General features: G+C 35.2%; 1 protein-coding gene across 2 annotated transcripts in view; it reads left to right on the top strand.

Moving 5' to 3' along the window:
- GSK3B (glycogen synthase kinase 3 beta) overlaps positions 1 to 22136 on the top strand; it is a 204110-nt gene that overhangs the window by 83138 nt on the left and 98836 nt on the right. For both annotated transcript variants that reach the window (XM_012780574.2, XM_012780573.2), the window contains exon 3: positions 10360 to 10443. In XM_012780574.2, coding sequence (XP_012636028.1) covers positions 10360 to 10443 — 84 coding nt within the window. The remainder of the gene's footprint in view (positions 1 to 10359; positions 10444 to 22136) is intronic.

Below are 22136 nucleotides of genomic sequence, written 5' to 3'. Positions count from 1 at the left end.
GTAAATAAAATTTTATTGGAATACAGCCACATCCATTCTTTTACATATTGTGGATGACTGCTTTTCCACCACAGCTGCAGAGTTGAGTACTTGTAGCAGAGTCCATATGGCCTGCAAGCCTAAAGAATTTTTTATCTGGCTTTTATGGAAAATGTTTACTAAACCCTGTTCTAGGATATTATTTCTGTGAGTCATATGTTCACTTTCAGTCTTTTTTGTTGATTCCTTTTACTCTGTCTGCTTAAATATTGGTATTCTCCAGGATTCTTTCTTGAATATCTCACCTTTCTTGGAGCTTATTTGACACCACTGTCCAGGTACTACTTTGTAACTAATTTCTTTTTAGTATCCTTTATAGACTTTTCTGTTGCTGGGGAGTCTGGTTATTTCTTTTCTTATTTTACAGGTTGGACATCCCAAATCCAAAATTCAGAATGCTCCAACATCTGAAACTTTTTGATCACAGACATGATGCTTAAAGGAAATGCTAATTGGAGCACTTCAGATTTTGGATTTTTAGATTTGGTATGATTAACTGATAAGAATAATGCAAAATATGAAAAAATCTGAAATCTGGAACTCTTCGGGTCCCATGCATTTTGGTTAAGGGATACTAAACCTGTATAGGCAATTTTATATACTCATGTGGTTTTAAGAACCACACAGAATTATTGCTAGAGAATAAGATGAACATATCAGATTGCTTTCTGGACCTTTCCATTTCAGTGTCCCTCAGTCATTTCAAAATGAACATGTCCCAAACTGAACTCATTCCATTCTGCTTCCAAAACAGCTTCCTAGGCCAGTGAACTCTACTGCGGTGTTAATAGTCATGAGTCAGAAGCCTGTTAGTTATCACCTCCTTCCTTATATTTACCAATCCAACAGCAGTAGGTGATCTTGCCTCTCAGACTCATTTTCTTCCTTCCATTTTCACTGTCTGTAGCTCAGTGCAGGTCCTACTTTTATTTATACATCTCCTACTTTAGTAACTTTTAAAAAAACATAGCAAGTGACCTTCCCAAAACAAATTTCTTTCTTAAACTATATCATAGGTTCTTTATGGCTTGTAATATTTAAAGTCTTTATCCCTATATATAAATTTTTCTGCCTGACCCCTTTCTAGAATTTTATAAAGTAATAAGCAGATTTTTCTTAGCTCCTCTCCCCAAGTATTGATAGCACTTTGAGTGAGCTTAACTTAATTACATTGTGTTACAATATTGATTTGCTTACTCATTAGGATAAGAAACATTTAAGGATAATAAATTTTTGTATGCTCAGGGCCCCAATTCTTGTACACATTGAGTTATTTTGAGATGATTTTTTTTAAGCCAACTGTAAAGTCTTTTGGTATGACCTGAATTTACTGTGGAATCAAAAGATTTATATGCCTTTTCAGTACTAGTGTGATTACTGAGGATGGATAATGAAACTTGGGATAGCCCTCTTTTTTTACAGATGATATATTTTGGGAAAATATTCTTTAAAGCAAAACCTTTGAAGTGCATCCTGTTTTACTAGATTTTATGAAATTAGAGCTTTCTGTGGTGGGGGAAAAGATCTCAGATAGAATAAACTTTAAAGAAGAAAGATGACAGCCATGTGCTGCCTACCATACACCCACAGTATTAAGCTTGCTGATTGTTTCTTCACCTAAAAGTTCACTTTTCCTTTATTGAACTTTACATAATGGTACATAAAGTACCCTTCTGGGAATCCCTTGATTCCATGCTTTTAGCTCCCAGAAGTTTTTCATCCTCCTCCTCTTTTTTTTTTTTAAGCGTGAGGTGTCAGGTAATGTAAAAAAGAATAAAAGCCTCTGTGTCTACTTTAGAGGTGGATATATATTAATGGTTAATGGTTAAAGGAAAAGAATAATTCTGCCTTTAAAAGTGCCTTTCAGGCTGGGCATGGTGGCTCACGCCTGTAATTCTAGCAGTCTGGGAGGCTGAGGCGGGAGGATCGCTCAAGGTCAGGAGTTCAAGACCAGCCTGAGCAAGAGTGAGACCCTGTCTCTACTAAAAATAAAAAGAAATTAATTGGCCAACTAAAAATATATAGAAAAAAAAATTAGCCGGGCATGGGGGCGCATGCCTGTTGTCCCAGCTACTGGGGAGACTGAGGCAGGAGGATTGCTTGTGCGCAGAAGTTCGAGGTTGCTGTGAGCTAGGCTGATACCACGGCACTCTAGCCTGGGCAACAGAGTGAGACTCTGTCTCAAAAAAAAAAGTGCCTTTCAGGCTTTTTTTATACTGATGTGATATTTATTCCATCTTGTGTAATCATTTTATTTTTTGGGTAATGGTGGAAATGGCCAGGCATGGTGGTTCATGCCTGTAATCCTAGCAACTCTGTGAGGCCGAGATGGGCAGATAGTTTGAGCTTAGGAGTTTGAGACCAGCTTGAGCAAGAGTGAGACCCTGTCTCTACTAAAAAAAAAATAGAAAGAAATTAGCTAGACAACTAAAATACATACATAAAAAATTAGCTGGACATGGTGGCACATGCCTGTAGTCACAGCTACTCGGGAGGCTTAGTAGTAGGATTGCTTGAGCTTAGGAATTTGAGGTTGCTATGAGCTAGGCTGATGCCACAGCACTCTAGCCCAGCAACAGAGTGAGACTTTGTCTCAAAAACAAACAAACAAACAAACAAAAAACAATAATCATGGGAATGATTAATAAGAGTCTAATTTACATGTGTTTTCTATATTGGGAAAAAAATGTCTTTATTGATAGGTCATTTACCACAATGGATTAGGACATTTGTACTATGATCTTTTAATAAGAAATGTATTTCACATTGCAGACTTGTGCACAGAAAAATTACACGTTATATGAAAAAGTTCTTACTGTGTGTGTAAACGTTAAGTTCTGTTCTATTCTATTCTCCTTCCCCACTCTCTTCTCAATGCTGATCAGCTAGGACCTATAGTTTGGAAAATAACTCATCTACAGCAAGTGGGAGTGTAGAAGCAGTTACAGAAACAAAGTAGTCTGTGAGAGCTCTATGGATGATACAGAAAGACAAAATTCAACTTTTTTTGCTTTTAAAGCACTTATAGTAAGTCGGTTAGGCAAGGCGTGTGCATGAGTGTCTATCTATATGATGACTGTAATGTAATATCTGATTTCTATAAACAAAACCAAGAGAGTATATAGTAAATGCCAAATATTTGTAAGTGCTGCCGGAAAAGATTAGTGATGGCCTCATGAAAGAGGTGTGAGTTAAGTAGGCACTTAAAGGATAGTTTTAGAATATCTGTAGTTTGGGGGGAGGGTCAAGACCTTCCAGTGTTGGTAAGTGTAGTCAATGTCTTAAAATTGGGAATGGAACTGTATATTCAGGAAGAGTAAAAGTTGGATCTAGCTATAATGTAGAGTTCACATTGGTCATGAGTGGAAGATTAAGTTGATAACGAGGGGCCAGATTATTAAGTGATTTAGACTTTATTTTGTATGCCGTGGGGGTCGGGGTTTGTCTGTCTCTGTCTCTTTTTCTTTCTCTCAAAATCTATTTTGTCTGCTAATAATATTTGCGACTCTGGCTCTCTTTTGGTTACTATTTGCATGGTATATCATTTTCCATTCTTTTACTTTCAAGCTGTTTGTGTCTTTGAATCTAAAGTATATCTTCATAGATAGAATATGGTTACAGCTTTCTTCTTTATCCAGCCTGACAACGTCTGCTTTTTGATCGTATGGATAGTTCATCACACTTTATATAGTGTGTGGTATGGTTGGAATTACCTGTGCCATTTTGCTCTTTGTTTTCTATAGTTCTCATGTTGTTTTTTCCTACGTTCTCATTTACTGCTGCTACCTTTTGTGTTAAATATTTTTTAGTGTATCATCTTAGGTCTGGTGTTGATTTTTAACACTAAAGAATTATTTTCTTAGTGGTTGCTCTGAGGATTGCAATTTGAATTTCAATTTGTCACAGTTTAGTGCTGACTTTGTTTAGTAAAATATAGCACCTTTGCTCCATTATAGCTTCATTTTCTCTCCCCCTTTGTGTTATTGTTGTCATATGTATTACATCTAGTCAACAATACAATGTTACCGTTGCTTATGTCTTATGTCTTTTAATGAAATTAAGAGGAGAAAATGAATATTATGTTTATACAGTCTTTTATATTTCTCATTTATATTTAATATTTCTGATGCTCTTCATTTCTCCTTGTGGATGCATATTAACATCTAGTGTCATTTTCTTTCAGCTTAAGGGACTTGTTCTAATATTTTTTTATAAGACAAGTCTTTCACAACATGTCTGTAACAGGTGGCAAGAATAAAATAATTAAAACAAGTATTTTACTTTAGAATAGTCTCCTTTTTAAAAACAATTTGAGGATGTCTTTGTTCTTCCTTTCATGTTTGAAGAATAGTTTTGCTGTAAATAGCATTCTTCATTGACAGTTTTTTTTTTTTTCCTGATACAGCACTAGGAAATTTTTTTTTTTCCCCTGCCTTCAGCCACTAATTGTATTGTTTTTCCCACATATGTGATGAGTCATTTCTCTGTTAACTGCTCTCATGATTTTTTCTTTATGGCTTCAGACAGTTTGAATGTGATGTGCCTAGGTGTAGATGCCTAGGTTTATCATATTTGGGGTTCATTGAGTCTCATGGTTTGGTAGATTAGTGTTTTTATCATACTTGGGAAGTTTTCAGCCATTATTTCTTCAAACATTTTTTCTCCTTTCTTTTTTCCCTCTTTTTCCGATACTGCCTTTACACATATGGTATGTGTTATTTTATACTAGAGGTCTCTAAGGCTCTGTTCATTTTTCTGCAATCATTTTTCCTCTTTGTCCTTTCTTTTGGATAATTTCTAATTCTCTAATTTCAACTTCACTGATTTTTTTTAGTGACATCTCAGATATTCTCTTGAGTCTGTGGCAAATCATTCATTTTTGTTATTACACTTTTCAACTCTAGTTAATTTTTATGTTTTAAAAGTTAGTATTTTTTTTATTGAAATTGCCTATTTGTTGTGTAATTGTCATCACATTTTTCTTTTATTTTTCTGTAATTTAAAAAATATGGTTAACTCTTTGAACTTAATTTTAATAGCTTTGTATTCTTTGTCTGCTAAATCTAAACTCTGTGTCCACCTAGACTTAATTTCTATTGACTGCCTTTTTTTTTTTTAATACCTGAGTACAGGTTAACTTTTCTGTTGCTGTCTCACAGTTTTTTTTAATTGGACATTTTAGGTAATATATTGTAGCAGCTCTGGATTTTTTTTTTTTTTTTTAATTTTTTTTTTTTTTTTTTTTGAGACAGAGTCTCGCTTTGTTGCCCAGGCTAGAGTGAGTGCCATGGCGTCAGCCTAGCTCACAGCAACCTCAAACTCCTGGGCTCAAGCGATCCTCCTGCCTCAGCCTCCCGAGTAGCTGGGACTACAGGCATGCGCCACCATGCCCGGCTGATTTTTTCTATATATATTAGTTGGCCAATTAGTTTCTTTCTATTTATAGTAGAGACGGGGTCTCGCTCTTGCTCAGGCTGGTTTCGAACTCCTGACCTCGAGCAATCCGCCCGCCTCGGCCTCCCAGAGAGCTAGGATTACAGGCGTGAGCCACCGCGCCCGGCCTGGATTTTTTTTTTTAAACCTCTTGAAAGTGGTTGTTTGGGGTCGTTTTTTTGTTTATTTGTTTTGTTTTTGGTAACTTATATAGACGTGATCTATAGAACCTTTCTCCCCAACAAAAGCCCTGGAATTCTACATTAAAATTTTAATTCTCATTTTCATTTTTTAACCTGACTTCATAGGGATCGACCCTTTGTCTGCATAGCTTAGTGATCAGCCAGTTATTGTTTAGATATTGTTGTTTAACGTCTTGAGTTTATAAGACTTCCATCATTTTGTTCCATGATTTCCATATGTGGGTTGGAGAGTACATTGAAAATTCAGACAGTTTTCAAATTGGCCTCAGCTTTTACTTTCTCTGAGGCCCTCTTAGGCCTCCCCTCCCTGTGTGCACAGCCTGTCAGTCAGCCAGAGCTGTGTGGGGAGCTTATGTAGGCCCTCTGTGTCTCTCTCATTTCTAGGATCTCCCTATTAAATTTCTGGGTGTCCTCCCAGATTATCATTTTCCCCATCTGGGACTGCAGTCTCGTTGTAGCAGAGCTATGGGCTTCCCCCTTTTGTTGCCTATCAAATTTGCTATTTTTACTGCCAGTGCCATTTGGTATGGGTTTTTGTATTGCTCTCTGTCCTAAATGATGGTAGCCCCTCTAGAAGCAAAATTCTGTGCCCTCATGAAGCTATCTCACTGATTGAATTGGGTGGTGGGAGGGGGATGGTAGGATCCCCTGGTAAGTGGCTACTTTCCTCTTCTTCCACTGTCAATATCTAGTACCTTTTCATGAATAAATGCTTCTCAGTTTGTTCTTTCCCTTAATTGATTTCCAGAGCCCTGAAATGTTTTTTTTCTACAGTGTAGTTCAGTTATAGTATTTTGGAGGAGTGGATTTGCTGATCTCTTCATTCTATTATAGCTAGAGATCTCTTCTCTTTTTAAACTTTCCTAACCCCTTACTACCTTGTGCCCCCTGCACTCACTTTAATTCAGTCTAGTCATAGGTTTTTTTCCACTGTTCTACTAAAACTCTTCTTGTAAGAGTCACCTACATCCTGCATTTGCCATATCAGTTGTCATTTTTCTGTTTATATTTTAGTCTCTCAACAGCTTTTGACATAAATTGTCACTCACTTTTTCTGAAAACTTTTTTTTTTACTAGGCTTCTAAGATGACATTATCTCCTGTTTTTTTTCCTGCTTCATTAACTACTCTACTTTATTCCCTTTTTAAAATTTCATGCATATTTTTTTCCTATATGAACTTCTTCCCTAAGTGATAACTATCAGGTCTCCTTGCTTTAAATCCCCTTCGTTCATATGACCCCCAAATGCGTTTTTTCCAATCCCAGCTTCTACGCTGAACCTTATGTGAATGTTTAATAAAGACTTCAAACTTAATAGATAGAAAACAGAACTCTTGATCTATTAATATTTTCTCCTTCAACTTTTATTTATTTATTTAATTAATTTATTTATTTTGAGACAGAGTCTCACTTTGTTGCCCAGGCTAGAGTGAGTGCCGTGGCATCAGCCCAGCTCACAGCAACCTCAAAACTCCTGGGCTCAAGTGATCCTCCTGCCTCAGCCTCCCGAGTAGCTGGGACTACAGGCATGTGCCACCATGCCCGGCTAATTTTTTCTATATATATTAGTTGGCCAATTAATTTCTTTCTATTTATAATAGAGACGTGGTCTCGCTCTTGCTAAGGCTGGTTTCGAACTCCTGACCTTGAGCAATCCGCCCGCCTCAGCCTCCCAGAGTGCTAGGATTACAGGCTTGAGTATTTTTTAAACTTCAGAATATTATGGGGGTACAAACACTTTTGTCACATATATTGCCTTTGCACCACCCAAGTCAGAGCCACAAGTGTGCCCATCCCCCAGACACCATGCTGCACCCATTAGGTGCAAATTTACCCATCCCCTCTTCCCCCACCACCTGCCGGACACCTGGTGAATGTTACTTCCATATGTACAATAAGTGTTGATCAGTTAGTACCAATTTAATGGTACCCGTGGTGCTTATTTTTCCATTCTTGTGATACTTCGCTTTGAAGAATGAGCTCCAGCTCCATTCAGGATAATATAAGTGGTATTAGTTCACCATTGTTTTTTATGGCTCAGTAGAACTCCGTGGTATACATATACCACATTTTATTAAAATACTCATGTATTGATGAGCACTTGGGTTGTTTCCACATCTTTGCAATTTTTAGAATGCTCTTTTAAAAGGTAAATCTGATTATATCACTTTCCTGGTCCAAACTTTCATTGACTTCCCTTTACCTTTAGAGTGAAATTAAGTTTCTTACCATGATTGATTGATTGAAGGTTTATACGATATTGCCCCTGCCTACCTCTTTGAACTTAGCTGCTGTCTTTATCCCCTTACTCAGAATGACCCATCCACTTTATTATTCTGGCCATTTCTTGAATGTGCCAAGCCCACCTCTAGGTTATTATATTTGCTGCTCTCTGTAACCACAGTGCTATTCCCTTGTATCTTCATATGGTTCCCACCTTCATATCATTCAGGTTTGTGTTCATGTCTTACCTCCTTCACAAAGTCTTCTCTGACTTCCCTACTTGAAACATAGCCCCTTCTCTCTAATATGTTCTGTCCTCTGACTCTATGTGAAAATATATTGTTTATTTATTCTTCCTTCTCCTCTATTGACTAAGTTTCATGAGAGTAAAAACTTTGTCAATCTTAGTCATTGCTGTATCCTTAACACTGAACAGTGTGTGGCACAAAATTACTATTAATTTTGTGTTACTATTAATTACTATCAATAGTCATTAATACTGTTAAATTACTATTAATTTTTAAAAGTACTATTAATATATTTATGGAATAACATTGTTTCCTATATATTGTTTCCTATAATTAGTATGTTATTGGTCAACTAGTAAAGAATGACTCAATAAAAATGGCTAGTTTGGGATAGTTGTATACTTAAAGCCATCTCAAGCATGAAACTTTGTCTAACATTGGCTTGATTAATATTTATAAAATTGTTCTATGAAATTTATATTTTGGGTCTTTTAGGGAATTTTAAAGTGAAGAAATGTAAGCTTCCTTTCTAAAATAATAAAATATGAACAGAAGAGTAAATGTAAATGAATATTTAGGTCCTTGTACTTGCTTCACTTATGCATTCCTTTTGATCAAAGGAATCTTACACAACTTCTTTTATTTGGGAATTTAATAGGACTCCATTACCTTGGTTAATGAGTCTGGAAAAACAGATTACTTATTTTAACATAGTTGGCTATATTAAAAACAGTCAATCTTATAATAACTATGTATCATGAGAGGAGTGAGTCTTGGCTTACTAGCAGTTCTGCAAAGCTAGCCACTTAAATGTGAATTGGCAAGGTATAGAAATACTTACAGAGATAGCTTCAATCTGGAATGGAATTTGACACAGTTTTTTAATTGATAAAATTTTCTGTGTCTTTCTCTCTGCAGAGTCAGACATTAACACATCAGTTATTTTTGTTAAAGCAATTATACTGTCTGACTTTCTGTTTATTGCTTCATTTACTAGTGTTTTGTAACAAGTAATGGAATGAAAGATTTATGCCTTATAAAAGGATTTTACATATCACTGTATATATAAACCCAGCTTTGAAGGTCAGTTTAAAGGAATAGTCAGTTATTTCTGTTTTCATCTTCTAAGTATGGGAGGCCACCCTGCTGTATAGTTTTATTTATCTACTTCCTTGGCCCCTATGCACCCTCCTCCTTTTTGGCCTCTTTTCTAACCATAATACCGTTTCCTTTCCAGATTCCCAGGTATACATTTCATATTTTGTAGCTCTTCTAAATCATCACTCTAAAACTTTATTTTCTGGCCCGTAGCTGGTATTTTGATATTCTTTCTGTGTGACATAATTTTATTAAATGGATGTTCAGCAGCCAAGTATATTGTTGAAATGTATACTCTTTGTTAATACACAGTCTATTTAAATTTACTACTGCAAAGTCTGTGGCGTTAAGAAATCATTGTATTATTTAGTGGGTTTTTTTCCTCATGAAGAATGGACATAATTGAAACTTACCAAAGAGAAAATTATTTGTGTGGTCTACACATCTATCAGGATTATACAGTTTCTAGTATGCTGTATTTTAACTCTTTCTAAAACTTATTATCTAAGCCCTTTCCATGGAATTAATGCTGTTTTTTTGCCATTGCATCTGTGAAAACAATAGGGTTGAGGGAGCTTTCTTTCCAAATTGATTTATTTGGTGAGAAGTTTGAGGTTTTCTTATTACAGTTGCGAAAACATATACTACTAGTAACAGGTCATTTCAGATCTCTTACCTACTATGTACCAGTGCTTTTTAAGCTATTTGTGGTTAAGTACCAGTTTTAACAATTTCCAGTTCATCAAAGACTATTATAATTTTTGGGAAATATAATGCAAATGAATCGTTAGGAAAGTGCAGTTTTAAAAAACACAAAGTATGGGTCCCAATTCTTATCATATTCATAGATAAAAATTTATTTTGTCAAATTGCTATAAAAGATTCTAAACACTCTCAATTTCTGTATTTATCTTATTGCAGAGCAGTAATAACAAATAGTTCATGACCTACTAACAAGCAGCTTACAGATCAGTACCAGTTTACAAATCATACTTTTTAGTAGCGTGTGTATAGCCTGCCATTTGTAGTATTTAATGTTATTTCAAAAGCATGTTGGTCAATATAATGAATAGCTGTTATCCTTTAAAAAATATTTTCATGTGTTTCTTTTTCAGAACCGAGAGCTCCAGATCATGAGAAAGCTAGATCACTGTAACATAGTCCGATTGCGTTATTTCTTCTACTCCAGCGGTGAGAAGGTAAGTTTGACAGAATGTATGTACTGAATATTGTGACAAACTTGTTATTCTTGTAGAAATTAATCTCCCCTCCCTCATGAGACAGTTTTGCTAATTGAATGGAGGAATTCCAAAGCATAGGCCCAACGATTCTGAGCCTGAGATAAGGTCATTGTGTGTCATCAGTTATATCTGGAAAATGTTAATGAGAGGATGAAGAGATTGAATTTTTAAGAATTTTCTTCTTTTTAAAATATGTATCTTCAGTTCTTAAGCAAATTTATATATCTTATTAAGACTTTTATGTTCACTATGTATTTATGGAGCCCTATGATAGTTAACCTATTTGAGGAAGGAAAATTACGTAATTTTGTTAAGTTAATTAGAGAGGAAAGGAAGCAGGAGGACTTTTGGTAGGACTAGAATGAGGATTAAACATGGGAAAGCAAGTTTAACCTATCCTTGGCTAGAGAAAAAGTTAAAAAGATACAGTATTACAGAGCTTATTATAATTGGTGACTATTTCTGATCACAGTGAATTCTGTGAATGCAAATGATAATTTAAGAAGATTGTGTGTTTGAACCCCACCCCCCATTCCTTCTCTTTAGAAGATACAATAACTAATAGTTGGTCTTTTTTTTCCTGCCTGTCACTGTCCCCTCTTCCCATATTCAATCTTTTCTTACATTTTTCTTTCCTTCATTGGTTTGGGATAAAGAGGGCAGATAACCACCTGATTTTTTTTTTTTTTTTTTTTTTTTTTTTTTTTTTGGCTAAGTAAATATAACTTTGGATAAGTTCATTTGGTATTTTGGACTTCAGATTTTGTGCATATAATAAATAATGTTCTTAGATCCATAATGCCTCTTGATTTCCAGTCCAGTATTCTTGTTATTTCATATAACTCTTTTCTAATATAATCATTTTAAATCGTTTTTCATTAAGCTTTATTTAGATTTTCTCCTTAAAAGTTTTTTTTTTCCCATGACAGAGCCTGTAATATGGGAGGATACCTAGTATTAAACCAGGATTGTATATACATGTCCACACACATTGTGTATGTACATGTGTGTCATAGCTAATATATTTTAACAGTCATAGTTAGCAAATTGGCCCATTATTGATACTTGTTTCTCAGTTGTTGTTTTTTTTAAGTTTATTTTCTTTTCTTTTTTTCTTTTTTTTATTAGCACTCCCGGGTGATGTTTTATTTTTAAGTTTAAATGATGCCTCTGCTTTGTTAGGGATTGTAAACCGTGTAAGTATTTGAACTGTTTATTTCTAAACCCAATTACTTTGTTCATGCTACTTTTTTTTTAACCTACCAAACTGCCTATTTTTATCTTTAATCTTACCTGTTTAGCATGTCTTTACTTTTTCCTGTCCCTTCCTAAATAAAATTATGCAACATCTGTTATGTTCATAGCACTCTCATAATGGAATTTTGCATCTTCATGATTTTTTTCTTACTAGATGCTTGGCCTCATGATACCCCTGGGTCAGAATTATTTGTTCCATGAACCACTAGATTACATATAGATTCATTTGAAGGAGCCTCCTTACAAAGTTCCTAAACATTTTCTCTTGATTGCTTGTTTTAATTTATGTAGCATTCCCTATAAACCAGGCACTGCTTTAATGCTTTACAAATGTTAATTAATTTAACTTTTATGAAGTTAAAGAGCAGAAAGGGAAGAATGTCAGACCTTTTGAATGCAAAGCACCTGATGTCTTACCTATCTGGTTTTGGTTTGGTGGGAAGTACCCAACATAGTCAGCCCTTACCTCACTTTATCTTGTTTTGGGGTGGTAACAAGTGACTGGCTGTTATCATCTGTGTACCCTAGAGTATAATTTCCTCCCTCCTGCTGCTCTTAGTTTCCTGTTTATCTTAAATGTTCTTATAGATACAGAACAACCAGAAGTCATTAACAGAGGTTAACTAAAAGGAGAATGAACCTCTGTCTATGCTAAAAAGAAATATACTTGCTAATATTTTATTTATCTCTTAACTTTTTCTTGAGCATCACAAACTTTCCAAAGGACATCTATTAATTTTTGGGTAGCTTCATTAAAAACAAAGAAGAAAGAAAGGGAGGGAGGAGAGAGGGAAGGAGTGTATTGTTGAAAATAATGATCCTTCTTTGTCAAAAAAAGGAAAGTTTTCTAAAGATATGCAGAAATATAGAGGTTCAAGACTTTCCATAATCTTCTAGCAACCAAACAGATAATTTCTTACTGCCCTACTCATGATCTTCAGTTCTTCTGAATTGTTCTGGTGGGACTAACATCATTCAAAAAACCAAATAGTAAACTATTAATAATTCTTCTCGTAGGAGAAGATGAGTTCTGTTCTAGGGTTGAAAGCACAGGTTAGTTATTGTCAGTTCTCACACTCTAGGAATAGGTTACTGAGAGTATCCACTGCTGTTTAGAAAGAGATCTAAATGTCTATGAAATTCTTACAAATTCTTAACACATTAACTGCCATGTGAATTGTATTTAACTCACACTAGATTTGAGCCTGGGGCCTCGTGAAGCATATGGAACTCATATCTCTTCACCTTGGGAACCACAAGAACTATATTTCAAGTTGCATGTAACTCACAGAAAACAATAAAAAATAACAAAATTTTCATTAGATTAGAAAGAATTGGCCGGGCGCGGTGGCTCACGCCTGTAATCCTAGCACTCTGGGAGGCTGAGGTGGGCGGACTGCTTGAGGTCAGGAGTTTGAAACCAGCCTGAGCGAGACCCCATCTCTACTATAAATAGAAACAAATTAATTGGCCAATTAATATATATAGAAGAAATTAGCCGGGCATGGTGGCGCATGCCTGTAGTCCCAGCTACTTGGGAGGCTGAGGCAGGAGGATTGCTTGAGCCTAGGAGTTTGAGGTTGCTGTGAGCTAGGCTGACGCCATGGCACTCACTCTAGCCTGGACAACAAAGCAAGACTCTCTCAAAAAAAAAAAAAGAAAGAAAGAAACAATCATTTTGTTTTTGAAATTTTATTCCGTTTTCATAATAAAACACTGTGGCCCAAGGAAAAAAAATTTTTTTTCTAGTGTGGCAGTCAGTGTGTTAAAGATGATTTAGCTCTTAATGTGACAGTCCTACATTTGGTAGATATTTTTCTAGCAGAAGCGTTATGCATTGCTTACGTGTATATACAAGAAGAGTTTTGGAGGAGCAAATAATAAATTAATAGTATGACATGTCTGTGAGACATGCAAGTCTCATGCCCAGTGACAGGCACATGTATGACTTCATGGCAGGAAGGACTGTAAGTGGAGAGATGACATTGACAAGGTGAGACAAGGAGGGTGTATAGCCAATGTGAGGTTTGGGGGAGGAAGGAGATCCAGGGTGTTGTCTGAGACCAGACAGTTTTCACTGCAGTTTGACAGTATTTATTGCCTTCTGTGCCTAGAATTTGTTGAGGGGTGAGAGCAGTCTTCATTTGAGAGAACTGCAAGGAAACCAGTGCCTTGGGGTGAGATCCAGGTTTTGTCTAGGGCAAGGCAATAAAAAGAACCCTTCATTGAGGTTATCTGGAAGTTTCTTTTTAAGTTTCGGAGAGCCCAGGAAAGCTTTGGGAAGGGAGATGAGTGATAAGAACATGAGCCTAAAGGAAGCTTGAGGAGGCAATTAGAGTGTGAAGATGAGAAAGAATAAATATTCAGTGTTTCAGGATTCGAGAGATGAAATGCTTGGTCAGGTTCCAGAATAGATGAGTTCAAATGTATTTGGGAATTTTTTGTAAGTCCTCCCATTCTCTGAATCTCTTTCTTTCTCTATCATTTTTATCAATCTCTTTAGCCCTTTTCTCTCCTTTCTTTTCAGTATCTGTTTCCCTTTCTGGGTTTCTACCCCTATCACTCTGTCCTCTGGGTCTCTGTCTTTCTGTCTTTGGGTTTTTGTCCCTTTCTCTTGGTCTGTGTCAACCCCCCTTTTCATATTTTTTTCCTCTCCCTCCCCCACCATTCCCCCCCTTTCTCTATTTATCTCTGTGGGTCTCCATCAACCTCTTTCTCTGTGTATCTGTACCCCTCTTTCATTGGGATTTTACCTATTCCCATTTTCTTTTTTGGGTCTGTGATCCTTTCTAAATCTTTGTATGAATTCCCATCTATATTGAGTCCTCATTCTCTTTCTCAGTGTCTCTTCTCTCTGGTCATCTAATACTCCCTTTTTGGAAAATGGTAAGGTAAAAAATAAATTGTTCACTATTACTGTCCAGACCTTTGCCTTCAGTTCTACATATCTTCTTATTCCATATGTATATGTTACATAGGTATATGTGTAATTATTTATAACCTTACTAAATATTTAAGATCTCAGAAAAACCTTTTACCTATTACTTCATAGTATGTATAGGTATTGGTTATATAATATTTTGTTGTTTTTGTTGCAGTACATGATAGTATGCTTACCTGTTCCCTCATTGTTACTTTTAGGTTTAGAGTTGTAGCTCAGCTACCTCATGCCCTTGCCATAATTTTTGTCTGTGAGCCCTTTTCAGCTCTGGGAGAAGTTAAAGTATGATTTCTATAATATCAGGCAGGTATTTTCACTGACCACACTTTGACTTAATGGTATGTTTATTTTGGTAAACTTTTTATTGTATTCTCTGTCATTTTAAAGAATTTTTCTTCAGGGATTATACATAAGCAGCTTTTAGCCTATAATTTGGGAAAAGGGTAGCCAGTGTAACTAGAAACAAGGAGAATTAAATCAGGATAGATGTGAACTAATTATTCTTAGTCCTTTTGTTGGAATTATTAGTGTTTGCTGTAGTAACTGGAACATCATGTAGTCAATTAATGTACTCTAGGTTACCCAACAGATTTTAGTAACCCTGATTTAGAGTAAGTAGTAGTCCCCACCCACCATTAGAGAAACGGTATATTTGATTGTTTTGAAACTCTGAGCTTAAAATTTTGTGAATTCCAAGTATCTTATAGAATAGTGTTTTTTTCAATATTTTCGATATTTGGCAATAGAAACTTTCTTAACCCCAAATGAAATTTTATGAAGAACTCTGATAGAACAGATAAAATGCAGAGTTGCTCTAGTTGAAGCCAAGGTTTGGGATCAGCTGACTTCACCTTTCTGAGTTTTAGCTTACCTCTACAGAACCCTAGGACTCTGAAGGACATAGGATAAAAACCATATGGTATCTTTATAGGATCCTTGAGTTTATCTAAATCAATTAATAGTTTTCTTTAAGAAAAATTTACATAGGTAACCTTATATGTGAAAAGTATTTTTTTCTTGTTGTTGTTCATGAATTACTTGAATACGAAAGAGGAAAACTTTCCCTTCTACTTGTGTGAGAGACTGTTGAAATAGCAAGGATGACAAGCTGATTTCTTTTCTCATGCCACCTTTGTTCTATTGATAGTAACTGTGTGGAGGGCTGTATGCAAAAGGGGGAGGATTGTACTATTGCTTCTGGGATCAGGAAAAAGAATGCTATGCTTGATTATGCCTCTTTACCACTAATGCTGGAGAGGACAGGGTAGGGGTGACATATATGCCAAGAATCCATTATAAAAAGTAAAAACCACTAGCTTTGGGTTTGCATTCCATTTCTGCCACTTGATAGCAGTTTGACTCTGATACTTACCTTTGTAAGCTTCTTCCCCACCATCTTTACAAGAGGTTTTGTAAGGAACAAATGTAATAATGTTTATCAAGTGCTTATCATTAGTACCTGGTATATAATTAACACAATACATACTAATTTACAGTTTTAAAAATTATTGTTTAACAATAGCAAATTTATATTTCACTGCAGTCATTGTCGTTAGCTCTTCATATGTACTTTATAACTCACTTAAACTTCATAGCAGCCTAGTGAAAAATGGATACTATTAGTACCCACATTTTATGGGAAGAAGAAACTGAGACAATAGCAGTTATAAACTACCCTAGAGTCGCCCAACTACTAAATGGCAAGGTTGGGAGTTAGCCCTAGGCAGTCTGACTCCAGAGTCTATTTAGTATACTATACTATTAATATTTAGCATAGAATAGATTTCTTCAGAAGCAGTGTGCTAGGAATGTAATACTTAAAAATATCTTAGTAATGATTGTTGGACAAGGGGAGATTGTATTAGTAGTAGTAGTAGTAGTAGTAATAGTAACTATAATAATAATAATAGCTAAAACATATGGTGCTTACTGTATATCAGCCATTAATCTAAATACTTATATTTGCTCATTTAATCCTCACAGCAGTCCTATGAAGAGGAGGCAGGGAGAAGTTAAGTGACCTACCCATAGAGTGTTTTAAACCATTACTTTAAACATAGTTTGCAGGATGTCTGTGACTTTCCTAAAATGAAGATTGTACATTTTTTGGACAGAGCTAGCTTGTATCTTTTATTATTAATAGATTCTCAAAGAGATCTCTGACCTCAAAAAAGATGAGGAAAAATTTATTGAGCCATTCACCCAAGAGGCAAAGAGATGTAATTATAGCTAACTATATAAATATTTACAACAAGATGTTTTGATATTTTTTCATTCTTCTTCACACAGTAGATAGTGAGCTAAGATTTGAGCCCAAGCAGTCTAGCTCTGGATTCCTTTAATATTCCAGTAATACCACCATTATTAATTTTGTTGTATGTTTTACTGTTAGTATAGAACTTCTGTTGGAGGTGACTAAAACTTCTATGTATTTGGACTCATTTCTAATTTAGTTGTTAACTTCTTTGAGAGCAAATATATATGCATGTAGTTATATTAAAGGATGAGAGAAAGAAATAAAAGGCCAGGACAGTTGATTTTGAAACACTATAGTATAGAGGAAAGACTGTTTTGGAGTCAGAGCCATTTGGTTGTGAATAGTGACTACTGTATATTGGCTGTGTGTCTTAAGGCGAACTCCTTGATTTCTCTCCTTATCTGTAATACAAATACACACGTGCACGCGCTCACACACGCACCCCTTATGTTATCGTGAAAATTAAATGTGATCATGTAAATATAATGTCTACAATATTCTATGTTTTTCCTTTTCTAGCCATTAGTTCTTGCTATTTCCTCTAGTTTTATTATCCATTTTTCTCTCTCTTATGCTGGGCCACATTCTCAACCCTTGTGACTTAAGTTACTCTCAAATTTATCTTCAGCTGAATTCTCCCTGCTGAACTCCAGATCCCCCAATTTAAGCACCAACTAGAAATCACTACCTGAAAGACTGGGCCATCACATTTAGCATGTTAGAATCTACTCATATATATGAATTATCAAACTAAGAAACCTGGATAGAATCCTTGGCATATGTGTTAAATTATTCAAATCTATTCTTTCTGTTCCACTGATACTGCTCCTTTAGTTCAGGCCCACATTATTTCAAATCTAAACTCTTGTTGATTTCTCTTCTTCTCGCACATACCTTTGCATTCTCTCCTCCTCCAGCCTAAACAGTATTTTAAAACAGGGATAAATTGTAGAGTACTTTGATCAGTTGGAAAGGACAGTATGGGTCATTGTGTTGAGAATTCAATACATGGGTTTAGCAAAAGCAGTATGATTAGTTAACATAGGAAATGTGGGAGATGGGAGTTATGACCATCCCCAGTGTAAACATGGCAGTAGGTATTCTTTTTGATTGTATCATTTCTTCACTTGCCTAAAAGGTAATTCTAGATTTTTTAGCATGATATACAATGTCTTTGAACATCTGTACTGTAACCTTTCTTGATTGATCTCTCCTTTCTGATAGGCTACCTATGCTTTAACCTTCCCAGAGTGTGTGCAGTTGTCAGAATGTGTTGTATTTTCTCTGTTAATGCAAATGCTTCTGGAGTACATCTTCTCTATCCTTCATCCCAGTTCTATACTCGTTAGGCAAATTCCTGTCCATTGTTTTATTTCTGCTCAGAAGTTACCCCATCTGATATCTCACTTTTTTTTTTCTCTCTCCCCCCTTGGCAGCAAAGTGTATCTATTAAAATATCTCACACATGCATCTTTTATAACATTTTTCTTCTATTGTAATTATTATTATTTTTTAACTAGATCATTTTACTAAATTATGAAATTCTTTACAGCATGGCTAAATCTTACTCCATTTTGTTTGTTCAGCACTTAGCCCAGTGCCTGAGGCAATAAGTGCTTAAAATTGGATAGCTGGGTGATTTATTGAAATGTCTTCTAGATGTTCCTGGAAAACTGAGAGCAAAAAGAGGGCCTAATATGTAACATATTAAGATTTGTTTTTGAAGTTTATTGAGATTCTTCTATAGGTGTTATAATAACTATTTCTATAGACATAGACTTATATTTTTGTAAAGTGAATTGTTTTCTTTATTTTGGGGATGTTCATTGCCAACTATTGAAATGTAATTGATTTTTGTAAAATCTTGTATCTTGCAACCTTGCTGAACTTGTTTATTAGCTCTAATAGTTTTTTAGTGGGTTCTTTAAAATTTTCTATATACAACTTCATGTCATCTATAAATAAAAATAATTTTACTTATTCCTTTCCAGGGTTATGCCTTTTTAAAAAATGGTGGTAAAATATATAACAAAATTTGCCTTTTTAAATGTACAATTCAAAGAGCATTAATTACATTCATATTGTTGTGCAACTATCGCCACTATTTCCAAAGCCTTTTCATTTTTATCATGAGATCAAATTCGATTTTGCCAAATGCCTTTTCTCTGAAAATTGAGATGATCATGTGAGTTTGTCCATCCTTTTATTAATATGGTATATTACTTTGATTTTCTTATGTTGAACCACCCTTGTATTCGTGAGATAAATCTTACTTGACCATGAGGTAAAATCCTTTTTATATGCTGTTGGATTTGGTTTTCTACTATTTTCTTGAGGATTTTTGCATTGATATCTATCAGAGATATTGGTTCGTAATTTTTTCCTGTCTCTATCTGCCTTTGATATAAGAGTAATGCTGGCCTCATACAATGAACTCATTGTGTGAGTGTTCGTTCCTTTCCTGTTTTTCTTGGGGTGGGGGGAAGAGTTGTAGAAGAATTATTGTTAATTTCTTTAAGTGTTTGGTAGAATTGACCATCGAAGCCATCTGGTCCTGGATTTTTACTTTCTTGGGACGTTTTTGATTATTTATTTATTTTTTAGACAGAGTCTCACTCTCTTGCCTGGGCTAGAGTGCCATGGCGTCAGCCTACCTCATAGCAACCTCCAACTCCTGGGCTCAAGTGATCCTTCTGCCTCAGCCTCCCAAGTAGCGGGACTATAGGCATGCACCACTATGCCCGGCTAATTTTTTCTATATATTTTTAGTCAGCCAATCAATTTCTTTCTATTTTTTAGTAGAGATGGAGTCTCGCTCTTGCTCAGGCTGGTTTCAAACTCCTGACCTTGAGTGATCCTCCCACCTTGGGCTCCCAGAGTGCTAGGATTACAGGCATGAGCCACCACGCCCTGCTGGTTTTTGATTATTAATTCAGGTTCTACTTGTTATGTAGCTTTGTTGATAGTTTGTTTCCTCTTGAGTTAGTTCAGTAATTTGTATGTTTTGAGGAATTTGTCCATTTATTTCATCTAGGTTATCTATTTTGTTACGGTATAATTGTTCATAGTAATCTGTGATAGTCCTTTTTATTTCTAGAAGGTCTGTAGTAATGACCCCACTTTCAATTCTGATTTTAGTTATTTGTCTTTTTTTCCTTTTCTTTGTCAGTTTAGCTACAAACTTGTCAATTTTGTTGATTTTTTTTTTTTTACAAAACTTTTGGTTTTGTTGATTCTATTTTTCTGTTTCTCTTTTATTCATCTTATTCATCTCTGCTCAAATATTTATTATTTCCTCCATTCTGCTAGCTTTGAGTTCAGTTTTTTTTTTTTCTCTAGTCCTTAGGTTGTAAAGTTAGGTTATCGATTTGAGATCTTAATGTAGGCATTTATAGCTATAAATTTCCTTCTGAGCAGTACCTTTGATGCATCCCTTAAGTCTTGATATGTTTTTGTTTTTCTTGTTTAAGAGTTTTGTCTTAAACTGTTTAGGGTTGCTGTAAAGGAATACCTGAGGCTGGGTAAATTTATAAAGAAAAGAGGTTTATTTGGCTCATGATTCTGCTGGCTAGAAGATTGGACATGTGATGAAAGGCTAAGGTTGCTTCCCCTCATAGCAAAAAGCGAAGGGGAGCTGGCATGTGCAGAGATCACATGGTAAGAGAGGAAGCTTGAGAAATAATAGATGGAAGGTGCCGGATACTTTTTAACAACCAGTTTTAGGAGGAACTAATAGAGTGAAAACTCACTCATTACTGAGCCATTCATGGGGGATCCACCTCCATGATGCAAAACACTTCCCATTAGGTCCCACCTCCAACATTGGGGATAAAATTTCAAAATGAGGTTTGGGGGACAAACATCCAAACTGTGTCATGTTGTTCAATTTTCTCTTTGACCCGCTGGTTGTCTATAATGAGTTGTTTAATTTCCACACATTTGTGAATTTTCCAGTTTTCCTTCAGTTACTGATTTGTAGTTTTATTTTGTTGTGGTCAGAGAAGATACTTCATATGATTTCAGTTTTTAAAAGTTTACTGAAGTTTGTTTCATGGCATAACTTATGGTCTGTCCTGGATAATGTCCTGTGTGCATTTGAGGAGAATATGTTTTCTGCGTTTTGGAGGGTGTAATGTTCTGTATATGTCTGTTAAGACCAGTTGGTTTATTGTGTTGTTCCAGTACACTATTTCTTTATTGATAATCTTTCTTGATGTTCAGTCCATTATTGAAAGTGATATATTAGTTTCCAACTATTGCAGAATTTTCTTTATTTCTTCTATATAATTCTATCAGTGTTGGCTTCATATATTTGGGTTTCTGTTGTTTGCTGCACACATGTATATAATTATTACATTTTCTTGATGAATTTACCCTTTTATTAATATATAATATCCTGAATACCTTTCATTTTTTTCTTGCCGCAGCTCTGGCTAGCACCTTCAGTACACTGTTGACTAGTAGAGGTGAAAGTAGATATCCTTGTTCTTCTTCTTGATATTAGGGGAAAAGCATTCAGTCTTTCATCTTTAAGTATGATGTTAGCCTTGGATTTTTCATAGATACATTTGTCTATTGAGGAAGTTCTCTTCTATTCCTAGTTTATTGAAACATTTTTATTGTGAAAGGGTGTTAGATTTTGTCAAGTGCTTTTTCTCCATCTATTGAGATGATTTTTGCCCTTTATTAATATAGTGTTTTATATAAGTTGATTTTCTAATTTTAAACCTGTCTTGTATTTCTGAGATTAATCTCACTTGGTTATAGTATATAATCATTTTTATAGGTTGCTAGATAGTATTTTCTTGAGCATTTTGCATATATATTCATAAGGGATATTGCTCAATAGTTTGTTTTGTTTCTCTTATCATGTCATTGTCTGGTTTTGATATCAGGATAATAGTGGCCTTATAGAAAGTTTGAGAAGTATTCCCCCTCCTATTTTTTGGAAGTATTTGTGAAGAATTGATATTAATACCAATTAATAACAGCTATTTAGATAAATAGTATAGAACAGATGTGTGCCAAGGTAAAAGTACAGAATGTTTTAAAGGGTTGGTGGTGTTTAACAGCATAATGTGTATAGACAAAATAGAAATAGTTTGAAATTGCTGGCATATAAAGTATAGGGATGTGGGGATGGTCTTGAGAAGTGAGACAAGGGAAGTAGAAGTGGATTCATAAGTGATTATTTAG

This window comes from Microcebus murinus, chromosome 1 (assembly GCF_040939455.1).
Source record: "Microcebus murinus isolate Inina chromosome 1, M.murinus_Inina_mat1.0, whole genome shotgun sequence".
NCBI classification, from domain to species: Eukaryota; Metazoa; Chordata; class Mammalia; order Primates; family Cheirogaleidae; genus Microcebus; species Microcebus murinus.
The sequence above is the reverse complement of the archived record's forward strand: the minus strand, read 5'-3'. Positions and strand labels throughout refer to the sequence as shown.